Source organism: Pempheris klunzingeri, chromosome 4 (genome assembly GCF_042242105.1).
Source record: "Pempheris klunzingeri isolate RE-2024b chromosome 4, fPemKlu1.hap1, whole genome shotgun sequence".
Lineage (NCBI taxonomy): Eukaryota > Metazoa > Chordata > Actinopteri > Acropomatiformes > Pempheridae > Pempheris > Pempheris klunzingeri.
In genome coordinates, this window is record NC_092015.1 from 14,222,832 (window position 1) to 14,235,666 (window position 12,835).

The 12,835-nt window shown below is 42.9% G+C and overlaps 1 protein-coding gene across 1 annotated transcript; it reads right to left on the reverse strand.

Moving 5' to 3' along the window:
* Positions 1-263: 263 nt before the first annotated feature.
* On the reverse strand, positions 264-9,902 carry ccdc92ba (coiled-coil domain containing 92Ba). The gene is made up of 4 exons (XM_070829866.1): positions 9,521-9,902; positions 9,057-9,197; positions 2,972-3,019; positions 264-982 (listed from the first exon to the last, which is right to left on the reverse strand). Exons 2-4 carry the CDS (start codon positions 9,187-9,189, stop codon positions 264-266), a joined length of 900 nt encoding a protein of 299 aa, XP_070685967.1. The 5' UTR covers positions 9,190-9,197; positions 9,521-9,902.
* Between the last annotated feature and the right edge of the window lie 2,933 nt (positions 9,903-12,835).

Below are 12,835 nucleotides of genomic sequence, written 5' to 3' on the forward strand. Positions count from 1 at the left end.
GACACCAGTGTAAACAGATCATTTATCTAACTTCATTACTTAAAGTGACACTTATTGAGTTTTGCTCTGCAAGTTATTTAAGGTTATATCAAAGTCCATATTAAAAAAGTGTCTATGATAAGTGTAACATCATTCAATAGCTAAAACCAGTCTCAGTATCAATTCAGTCAAGGTGCAGAACAACAGTTAACAGCATTAACACACTGACAGAAGATAATCATACAGTGATCGAACCGCAGTCAAAAGCACAGGTCACATAGTCGCTAATCTGCCTTTGCCTCAGCAGCAGGAGGCGCTGCAGCTGAACACACCAGTCTGGCAGCTTCATCCTGGGGCTCCACTGGCCCCTCCCCACCTCCGTCCTCCTCACCCTCCTTCTCCAGGCCCAATGGTGGCAGTCTTTGTGCCGCAGTGTGCCTGGATCGAGCTCTGTGCCTTCGTGGGTGGAGGAAGAGCGCAGGATCCGGCATCGCTGTGGGCTCTGCAGGCCCCATCACTTTCTCTATGGGCACACACTCCCGGGCACGCTCCACTCTCGAAGATGACCTAGCACTCTTACGCTTGGGTTTAACCACAGGAGAGGACGGGGAGGCTCCTGACGGCATCTGTGGAGAAACAGAGTTCTGCTCGGCACCATACTGGGCCCCCTGACTGTTGGCTCTGGCGAGGAGTCCCTGCCTCTGCTGCATCCGCTGGTGGTGCAGTTTCTGCCTGGCAGCATGCAGCTGGAAGGAGAGGTATGCTGCTGCCTCTGTTTGTTTCTGCAGCTCCGTGTTAAGGATGGTGGAGCAGTGGCTGCGGCGTTTCAGCTCCTCCAGGAAATGGCGCTCCTTTTCCTTGAGATTGGCTCTGAGGGCTCCCACCAAAGCCCCTTTGTGACTGAGCTCCTTACGAAGCTCTCCTAAGGTGCAATCCTTCTCGGCCAGACGGTTTTCCATGTGCCGACAGCTGGCCTCCAGGAGCTCCTCTTCCTCCTGTAACTCTGACACAAAGAAAGACCAGAAACTTAAGCGTTAATCATAAAAAAACAAACATTTAGGGCTCAGTATTTCATACAACCAAATCTGTGTATGGTGCCTTTAGAGCTGGTTCAGGCAGTGGCTGGAAATGACACACATATAGGAAGGGTAATGTCCCACCTCAGACTGACAGGCAATACCAGCTAGTACAAGTACATGAAGCTAGTACGTGCAATCTGAAATACTGTCACATTAAAGTGGTCCACTGGCTAAATTACATCATATCAGCTAGTGCTGATTTAGGCATTGTTCACAAGCTATAAAGCACCACTACTCGAGGCCTCCTCTCCACATGAACTTCAACCTCTCTACCAAGGTCAGGTTTAACGCACTATACTGCACTATACTTTTTTTTCCTTTGCTTCTGCAGACTCCCTTTGTGCTCTTTCATTCCATTAAAAATCCCCAGAGGGGAGGGAGGTATGGATGAAAAGTCAGTGCAGCAACCTCAGGGCTGCCTGAGCTGGAGTTTGCCAGAGGAGAAGGAGATTACATCCACAGAGGCCGGTACTGATGCCTCCGCTCATAGAAATAGGTCAGGTTTGATGGGTAAGAGAATCCCAAACGGCCGAGGGAGGGTTGGTGAGTCCTTGAGGTGAAACTATAAAGCCAGGACTTTATATTAGGCTTGAATGTAAATAGGAGTGTGTCATACATTGATAAAAGCTTTGGATTTGAAGTTGAAGCTGCTACATCTTACTGCTTTATGACTATATTTTATACACTTACTTAAGCTTTCTCTCTAACCGGTTCTCTTTTCTGTCAGTACGACTTCCCTTTCATCATACTAAGTCCTTGATTTTTTATTATCCCTTATTTCCTCAATCCTCTCTCTCTCTTTCTCCCTCTGTCTTCCTGGATGGATCCTCTGAGTAGAATGAGTCTCAGGATTTCTGTCGCCAATCACCACACCCATGTTGAGCTCATATGCTAACTATAGACTACAGCACCTAACGTGATCTTCATATCCTTCCATACCCCTCTCCCCTCCTCCGTGTCTGCAGCTGACCGCATCCTGCCGCCTTGTCTTTTCCCTTAATCGGCGACCTCGCATTACCTCTCTCCTTCCACCTCTTCCTCTCTCTTTTCATCGCTCTATGTCTCTCTCATTCTCAGCAAAGTCTGTAAGTGGACACCCCCGCTGGGACAGCGAGAGAAAAACAAGAGCAGGAAAAGAAAAAGAGGATGGATCAATTTGTCAGGGTGGGGGGAGAGCGGAGAGTATTGATGGATCGGGGGATAACCTGTCCTAGAAAAGGAGATGGGGTCTAATGGCTGAGTAATGCAGCCAAGCACGACTCCCATCTTTACTTCCAATGTGAATTCAAACAGCCTTTTCACTTCTCTTTCGTTGGCCTGTCTCTAATTCGGTGTGACAAAATGGTGCCTGTCTCTGCATCCCTGCATCCAGACACCACCAACGGTCCTGCAAACGTCAGCTATGAGCCAAACATGTCGAGGCATGCTGTCTTTGCAGTATCTTCACAGTCAGCGTGTGCGACCCCCGTACGGCTGCGGCCAATTCTCTTCACGCAGGAAAATTGCACATATGTGTGAAGAAAAGCTAATAAACACACACAGGGAAACACAGATGCACTCTGCACCCATGATCTGGCACGTGTATGGTTTGTCAGAGACTTCCCCTCTCCTTGCCAGTGAGGAAATTAGGAGAGAGAGATAGGGGAGGGATGGGTGAGAGAAGGGTGGCTGACAGGGATCTGGGCTCCCTGGGGGATGGGAGGCTGGGAAGGACAGAGGGAGGCAGAGAGGGATGCAGGCGTAGGGATATGGTGGATTGGCGGTTGAGGTTAGCAAACATGCTCTGGGGGATGTAAACATGCATCTGTCTTTCTGCCTCCAATGCAGAGGAAGACAACAGAAGTGGTGGGTGAGGAAGAAAAAGCGACACATGATGGAGAATATCAGCACTGAAATGATTTTTTTTAACAAACCTATTTGGCTTCTGCCTGGAGGCTTCACCTTCAGCTCACTTGTCAACTCTGAAACACACAAAAGGGAGACAAAAACACAGGAAGGAGGCAGTTAAAGAGACAGAACTATAACACACATGCAATCATACTGTTAGAGCTTAAATATAGATGCTCCGTGGTGCTGAAATGTCTCATTAAAGCTGTATGCTGACATTTTCTGTTTGCTGTTGCTGGTTAACATAACAGATGCTCAATGCAGTTTCTAGCACACTTTCAGTGAGCTCATACATAATTTATGAGGCTAAATCTGAAACTTTACATCAAAGACTGCAAGCCAGAGTCCTGGCTGTTAAAACCTGGCCGATAAATATTGTCACAGCCTGGAGAAAAAAACATTCTCTACTGCCACTTCAGTAAGACATATAAGCATTATTAGCATTCCTCAGTGAAATCAATATTCACTTAAATAAAAACTACTGGCTGTGCAATCTGTTTCAGGAGGGAAGGCAAACAAATAGGAGACCAGCAAAGTCAAAAAATGCTTGCCAGTGAAGCAAAGTAAGCAGAGCCGAATTTATCAAAGCAATGATGTAGCTGAATGACCCTTTACACTGTGTTGAGGCAGGTTTCAGTCAGATTCTCAAACATTTTCACAGTATTTTTAGTTTCACATGGAAACTCTCTGCAGACCGATGGACTATACATGTGATATATGATTTTGCACAGAGAACTGGTCAATTAAACTGTTATCAAGGGATTTGTATAATATATTGTATAATAAGTGATTTGTATAATATGCTGTGTATTGAATCATGGTGCTTTTTGTTAGATGCATTTGATGTCTTGCATCCATTTGTCTTGTGTCCTAAAAACCAAGACTGACAACAGGCTCTGGACACTCAGCAGTTTGACTATCCGAATGCTGGATTGGACAATAAAGACGGATCAAAACCATAATTGTCTGACTTTCTTTCAGCAGAGCAGGAAGTACTTATAGAGCTGAATGGTGTTACTGTGATTTGGATTATCTAAATATCACATGACATGATATCTGGCACACTGGCATTTCTAGATACTGGATGGATTATAACTCACGACAGTGAAATATAGCAGCTAATGGTCTATGTGTTAAAGAAGATGGTGTATAATGGGATGTATAATGAAATTTCAGCTTAGTGTGTGATAGGGTTGTAAATTCAGACTGCTGCTCATGTCTGGCCTGTCACTCATTTCAGTGGTCTGCAGATAAATGTCCACATTCAGCTTTCAGAACACACTCAAACACAGGAGTGTGTGTGTGTGTGTGTGTGTGTGTGTGTGTGTGTGTGTCTAGTCATTTTTAGATGAGTGGGGCACAGATTTGACCTATTTCAATTTTCCATAGCCAGAAATACAGGCCTGTTCAATCAGCCACGGGTTATGATCGTAAACTAGTTTAACTCTGAAAAAGGAGAAAGCCACCATTTTGAATCTGTAAGACCCGTTTAGTTTAGATCTTTGTAATGAGGTGATACTGTAAATTAAATATGCTTTACATTCTTTAATGGAAAGAGACAGCAGATGTATTATTCCTTGCCTTTCTTCTCCCCTTGCTCACCCTGTCACACCCTTTCTCCTTCCTCTGCAGTCAGCATAACATGCCCGACCCCCCATACAGCTGGCATGAAGAGAGACAGATAGAGGAGAGGAAGAGGGCAGTCAGATAGTAAAGAAGAAATGAAGCAAGGAAAGAGGGGATAGAGGGACCCCAGACAGACGGCTCCACAGCCAGACTCACTGATTGCTGGTTAAGTACTGAACTGACAGCTTTACTTTGACAGCTCCTGTTTTCCAGTCATTATCCTCATTGACAACTGCCTGAAGTGCTCATAAAATTAATTTAACCGCAGGAAGTTGACTCTGCGAATTATTTCTCGAAACAACAGTCAAACAATGAAAACGAGGAGCTCAGCACATTGCCGCATCCAGAGTGTGTAATGCCTTGTAGGTCGGGCTTATCTCCCACAGCCTCACTGAACATTCAAGGTTTTTGTTTCATGTTTCGTGGTTCGACCTTGAATGTTGCGAAGATATCCAGAAGGACACACACACACCTAATTGATTTCTGAGGCGCACAATAAACTTATTATATCAGAGAAAAAGCCTCCATTGAAATAACAGAAGATGAAAATTGATTTGGCTGTTTGTTAGAGGAGGCAGAAGCGTAAGCGCCTTCATGCTGATGAGGAAACACTAAACAATAAAACAGAGGTCAGCAGTACAGGCAGAGCTAATATGCACGGCTACATCGTCAGCTCAACCTTGCAGTACCCTTCCAAGCTACACATTAGTGAGCTGGCAGCAAAGCTGCTGCAGGAGATCCAGGGCTCCGACAGGTGACCAGGATAACCTCTGATCCACATCCATCAGGGTAAGTAAGGACTGACGGTACCTCCGAAAGCAAACCACAACAGAGAGAATCCCACATGATCTTAAAACATAAAGCCAAAACAGAGCCAAGAGACAGATTCTCCGCCCCACATGCTGACCGCCACCTGTGAGGATTTATCATCTTCACCCACCCAACCCCATCCAGGTCACCGTCCTCTCCAGTCACCCTCTCCCCTCCTGGAGTTCACTGAACAGATGTAATATCTGGCTGCTGCCCTACTCCCCTAACCCTCCACCCATCGGTGTCCACTTCCATCACAGCCAGTTTTGACGCGTTCGCTCCAGTTACGACCCCACAAATGTTCAATCGGAGGTCATCACAAAACATTACGTCACTGAAAATACATGTGAATCATTCATACAGGCTTCATCCTCCACACCTGAGGTCTCAGTCGGTGATCTTGTGGATAATTTCAGTTCCAAAATTACAAATGTTATCGGTGCTAATGCCCCCACTAAGGTCAAGGTTCAGTAAGAAAAGAGCAAAAGAGAAACGACACAATGGTGAAAATTGAGACCAAACAAAAACAAAACAAAACAAAATTCAGAAAATCAGACAAGACACAATTTGATCTTTTGAAACCGCGGGAGTAAGTGTGCAACATCTGACATCCTCCTCCGGCTGCCTCGATATTCTGCCTGCAGGATTTTTCAGAAGTGTTGACATCAGATCTTAAGCAGATAGTCAACACGTCTCTGATTTCTCACAGGCCCTGCAGATATTAAGCCACTCTGAAAAAAGAATAAACTAGCAAACTCTCTAATGAGCAGTTATTAGTGTATATCAAACCTCCCATTTGAAGTAAATCACTGAAAAAGCCACAAACTGTTGTTTTCAGGATTTTGACCTGATCTTTACACTGGCTTCCTGTGTGCCAAATAACTGATTTAAAATACTACTGCTGCTTTATAAAGCACTGAATGGTTTAGGGCTGTCCAGACCCCAAAACTATTCACTTGTGATTCTGTTATTTTGAAGCAAAATTATACAAGTTCAGATCAAGCAATCTGATTGGTCAACTAAACATTTAGAAGATGTTCAAAATGTAATGTAGTATCGCTTAAATGATAAAGCTAAAGGCGGCATTTAGTGATGTATTCAGAATCATATGTTTGTGACTATAGTGATGTTTCCACCTTTTATTCTATGTTGGAGAAGTTTATGTAGAAGATCATGTTTACATTAACGTTGGCCGAGCCCACACAAAGTGACACGAGGTTGTACGCTTGTTTTTGGAAATACTGGAAGAAATGTCTGTGTGTTTTAATCACTGTGGAATGATTACAGATCTGTGTTGTTGTCTTCATATTTTCTTATATTTCTATACTGGTATGGACCTTTATGTTTGAAATAAAAGTCACAAACAAAAGAAGCAGCATTCAGTTTTTATGCACCACATAGCTGAAGGAAAATTGAGGTCTGCTTTAACTCCCAGTTATTTTAAATCAGGTCTTGAGGCTTTTCTATTTTCCACTGCATTATATTCTTTACTTTATTATGTATTATTATTTATTCATTTATACAGTGCATTCATACTAATCTTTATTCTATTGTGTTATAGTCTTGTGTTTCCTTTCTTAATGCATTTTGTCTTATGAGACTGAAAGGTGCCAATACAATTAAACTTGCCTTACATTCTGGGTGTGTAGCGGCCATTTGATCACTCTTAGTTTTATAAAAAGCAGCCATTTGCCTGCAAACCCTTTCATCAGATTTTCGCTCTGGCATGAGAGCATCATAAGAAGCTTTAAAAATGCGCAGCAGAGAGAGAGAGATGCATGTTTTTAGTTAGTGTGGTGTCATAACGTCCCCGTGCATGCAGTCCCACAGAAACCCTCCAGTAATGTGGAAATCAAAGGCTGATACAAACTGGAGAGCAGATTAACGACTCCAGCTTGCATTCTTGTGTATTTTGGTAAGAAAATCCATATCAATTAAATTGTTTTTATAATGACATGAACTGTTGTCTTTCTGAAGGTTTGGCCACACATTGTCTGGTTTTCTCAGAGCTGAGGGTGCATATCAACATAACTTTGACTCCACATGGACAGAATATTATGAACAGTCTGTCACAGCATCACCGGGGCTGCCCTTTGAGTTCACAATGGGAGGGAGAGGTCGAGTACAGTAACGGTTATAAATACACACACTCTCTGTCTCTCAACACCACACACACGACCAGATGTGACCGAGCAGCAGAGCTACAAAGTGATGGAGGGGGTCGTTTTCTAGACAAGCACAACTGGTCACATTGGCTCAGAGCCATCTCTCACACACACACACACACACACACACACACACACACACACACACACACACACCCCTTCCCCCCAGCTCTCTGCTCTCCCTCTTGTATTGTTAACCACAATCCTGTTCGAATGGATTACCAAAGCTATGCAATCGATGGATTAAACATAATGGATATGTGTGCATGCGTCTTTCTGAGGATGTACTGTGTGTGTGTGAGTGTGTGTGTCTAAAAAAATGTGTGTGTGCACTCTGCGGACACAAAGCTGCCACCTTTAAGGTTAAATATTCATCTTAGGGTAAAAGTGACCAGGTTAAGATGCAGATGAGTGTAATGCTAACAGTAAAGGAGGCAGAAAGTCTCCAGGGAATTAATGAAATTGAATAGAACATCCTCGCATGTATAGTAATACCAGTGTGTGTGTGTGTGTGTGTGTGTGTGTGTGTGTGTGTGTGTGTGTGTGTGTGTGTGTGTGTGTGTGCTTGATTAAATGGAATCACATCCATTAGGCCTGAAACAGGAAATGATGCAATCTACAGGAACTGTGGCATGACATCACCATGTAGTCAGCGTCTGGCATTGATTGATGGTGCAGACACACATTAGAGGAACAATGAGGGCTGTTTGCACACGGGGTCTTCACAGATTTCATTTCCCTACTTGAAATAAAAATGACAACAAATGTCATGCAGACTGTGACTGAAACAAAGACTCAGAGCAGCAGCTTATGTTAAAATGAGCTTCGGATGTTTTGAGGCTCTGACTGGAGAGAATCGTGAGAATAAGTGAGTGCATATGTGATGGATTATTATAAAGTGAAAACCCTCATTAAAAAGGTCCTGGAATTATCCCTTTTTCAATTAATGTATGAGGCCTGTGATTAACAATCTTAGTAAATCTTCTCTCTGAGGGTTAGGGGTCAATGGGGGGGTACGTACTGATTAATGAAGAACTAGTGCAGCAAAAAAGGAAGCGCAAGCAGCACTAGAAGAGGGTGAACCTTCAATGATTTGTTAATTATTGACAGAACTTCAAAGACAATTTTCAATTTTCTGCTTTTCTTTCTCAAAACTGATGGTAAATTGCATATTTGGACTGCTTGAACAATACAAGTAGTTTGAAGCATTTTCTTCTATCTTTGTGACATTTTGTAGACTAAACAAATTGAAAATTATGATTAGCAGATAAATGTTGCAACCCCAGAGCTCTTCACTGCTGACGGATCAGTAAAGATATAAATTCTTACATCTGATCTTCCTATATTGGAGCTTTAGTGTTAAATATAGAATAAACCCATATCATAAAGAGGAATCAAGGTTTAGATCAGACAGAAAGTACCTTCATCAGTGGAAAATTTTGAGGTCACATAAAAGTTTCTTGGCCTTTCACACACACACACACAGTAACAGCAGCAGTGTGTCCCTCACCTGAGCATCGTTTCTGCAGGGAGAGGATCTCCAGATGGAGGCCGTGGAGTAAAGTGAGGTGCTCCTGCCTGAGGAACACCACGCTCTTCTCCACACTCCTTATCTGGCGAGACAGGCTGCTCTCATCACCCATGGCTGCGTCTGGAGAGAAGGCAGAGGGAGGGAACCAGAGGGACTGATGGATGTCTGTGTTCACTTCAACAGCATCCAACTTCATTTCATCACTGTAAAGCCTGAACTCCAGCAGCTGAATATCACCTTCTGACACCAGTGTGAACATCGCTTATGTCAGCTACAGATGGCAAGTTGTTTATTGAGGTCATGTGGGAGCTATAAATAAGGTATTGATGACCAGAGACAACAACAGGGATGGGAGAAAACATGCACCTCCACTAAGGATGCAGCCACATTGATAACCAAGCTGCTTGTATTGATTCTAAATTGATGCACACGTCCCCGCTTACCTTTAAATCGATGTTAGGTGCCAAAATCTAATATATGTGATTCGGAAGCGTTATAAAAACGTCCTCGGATGCGGGCATGCTGGCCTCCAGTGCTGGTCCAAATCCTGTAGGCTGCGACATTCACCCAAAGACATTTTATCTGAGGCGTTAAAGTGCTTTTCAGCTGCATGTGACGCCGTTTGCTCAGAGGACGGAGAGGCTGGAAAGCTGCGTAAAAATGCAAAACCACCACGACGCATGGCACCGCGCTCCTCCAGCAAAGCCGCTGCTTGCTGCAAAACCCGCGTCGAGCATCATTAAGAGGAGGAGGAGGAGGAGGAAAAAGATGAGGAGGAGGAGGAGGAGGTTGTCAAATCGGTCGATTTGAGAGCACACGAAGAAAGTGCGCAGCCCATTTTCAACATGCGCACCTTTGCCTCTCGCCCACAGACTGAGACATCCAGCTGCCGTGGACGGCTGCGCTGGGAAATGATGAAAACAAGCCACAGCGAGCAGAACACGCGAGAACATCGTACGACAGAGTCAGCGTGACAGCTGATTGGAGGAACCAGCCCGTATCAGCTGTGCGTCAACTCAGAGGAGGATCAATACAAAGGAGACACTGTAAACACTCACTAGAACAAATGGACAAAGAAAAATGTGACCGACACTTGAAATTCACCAGTCAAAGTGTTTGTCCGGGGGAGTCCACGCACCGTGGGTGCGATTTCGGCTGCATGGACAGAGACAGGCCCGGTGGGTCTCAACCTGCGGGCCGCGGACCTCGAGGGGGCTCATCAGGAGTTTAAATGAGGGCAAAGTCCAGTAGTAAAGTTCAAGTAGAGGAAGATCAGCATCCATAACATCAAAACACAACATATAACAACACAGATAAAACCCACACAATGGTACGTTTCATAATTAAAACCTTTTAAAGGGGGTAAAAGAGCCATTTAAACAGCACAACTCCTTTTTGGTAGGAGCTGAATGTGTTTCACTAAACGCTTTGGTGGTGTTTCTGCTGAGAAAAGGTCACATAGGAAGCAACTGTGGAACATAAGTAAGGGACTGAACTGAACCACTGAGCCACTTCACGCTTATTCTAAAGAGTCGTATTATATCGTACTCTTTGCGCCACATTAGCCAACAGCCATAATAACTAGTAAGATTTGACAAATGAAACCTATGATGAGCTTGTTAAGGTGTGTGAAATACTTAACTCCACCAGCTACAACATACATCAGTAATAACACACACCAGCATAACATTTTGCTGATAATATGACTAACTTTACTTTAACTATGATGGTACGAGTGGTTTTGTTCACTTTTACTGAGAGCTTGTGAGTATTTCTTCCTCCACTGTTCAGTGTTACTGCAGCCGTCAGTCAAATGTGTCAGTAAAAAGTAAAATACGTTTATTCCTTTTATCTTTATTTTCACATTAAACAAATAATGTTATTATATAAACATAGAAATTGGAGTTTTAATTACAAAACAATCTCTGCCAAAACATGAAAAAATAGCTGTCATATTTACACTTAAAGACAAAAACTCTGTGAAACGTGACAGTTTGATGCTCCAAGAAAGCAGATGATTTTGCTTTTACAACCTCAGTCGGTCTCGTGGCTTCAATATTCCATGTTTTTCCCCTTAATGAAGGAGTTATAAGTCCTTGACAAGCTGCACAGCATCGCTGTTGTTATGAATTTAATGTTAAAATAATCAACAATGGACAATATTTCCCCAATCACCAGAGAAAGAAAAAAAAAATAGAAATGAACAAACAAGGAAATAAAACTGGTCATATTTGCTGATTGTGATAGAAAAACTATTTCTCATACTGTAATAATGGAGGTATTAAAAAAAGATGAGTACCACTGCAAACTGCAAGTTATTGTGTACAATGAGGAGGATATGAGGCCAATGTGAGTTTGTTCCTCTGCAATCACATCCCAAAATAGTTTTCCTTGTGTCCACTGTCCACAAATACAAAACTGTAGCTTCACTCTGTGGTCTTGGGACATTAATGGTTTGAAATCAAAGCCATGTAGGCAGCAAAAACAGCAGGAATTAGAGTGTGGAGAGCAGCACAGTAAACAGGTTTTTGGCCAAAGGTGCCTCAGTGTCACTACGGCACTGATACGAGTAGGCATCGCTACGTGGCTGCTATGGTTCAACTTCCTAAAAGCAACACAATGAACAAATCTGACATCATACAACTCCAAAAACATTATGGCCTTATACAACACACTCACAAATATAAGCTTGCTTGTTAGAAAGAACTTCAATTGTCACAAGTTGTCTTCACTACAACCACAAAGTTATGCTGCCCTAAAAGGTGAAGAACTTAAGAAAGAAAAAAAACAAAACAAGTCTACATTCACAATAAAAAGAAAAAAAAAGGAATCAGCCACAACAACAATAATCCAAACTTTACTGTCTCCTTCCCAAACGATCTTAAATTCAGTGATAACTTGATTTTAACGTGGACAAAGAGTTTTAATGCGTTTCTGTAACTTAATCAGCTGCATTTAAGTGCCAACAATAGATTCGAAGTTTGCAATTAGTGTCTGATGTTTCCTTCAAACTGCAACCAAGTACAGTGTGTTTGTGTCAGTTCACTGAATACGCAGCCATGTTTGTTATGTGGTTGTTTTCCAGGACGACTATCTAACTCGCCCTTCTAAACGATGGGTAATGAGAATATTATCAGGGGGAGAAAGATATTAAGACACAAAGCGGCACAACATGATTTACACAATCATATCAGCTTCACTATAATCAACTTTTGTTTTTTTTCTTTACACCAGGGAACTTCAGTGAACACTGTGTTCTTATCACCTTTAGCCACAACTTGTTTTCAATACAAATAAATTACAAATATACAAAATTTAAACAATGAATATACACAAAAAAAGCAACAGCACAAGACATAAACGGCATCAAATATAAGGAAAGTAATGCTATGATGTAGCAGCTGTGTGTGTGTGTGTGTGTGTGTGTGTATATATATATACACACACACACACATATACATACACACACAGCTGCTACAAGGCTGCCTATATAACAGTTTGCTGTATTCACAGATCTCAGACCTGTTTGTTAACAACACCGACCTCAGGAGTTTCTCTGCATCTCTCAGTGCTTATTGGCGACGTGAAACTAAACGCAGGAGGCACAGTTGTACAAAGGCGTTACAAAACAAGGACATCTCCGGTGTTGATGTCTGCGCCGACATCACTGAGGTAATGTTTGAGGAGTGTGCTGTCCTCCGGAGGCTGAATGAAGGATAACAACGTCTGCTTGTCTGAAAGCTCCTACTGCAGACTGT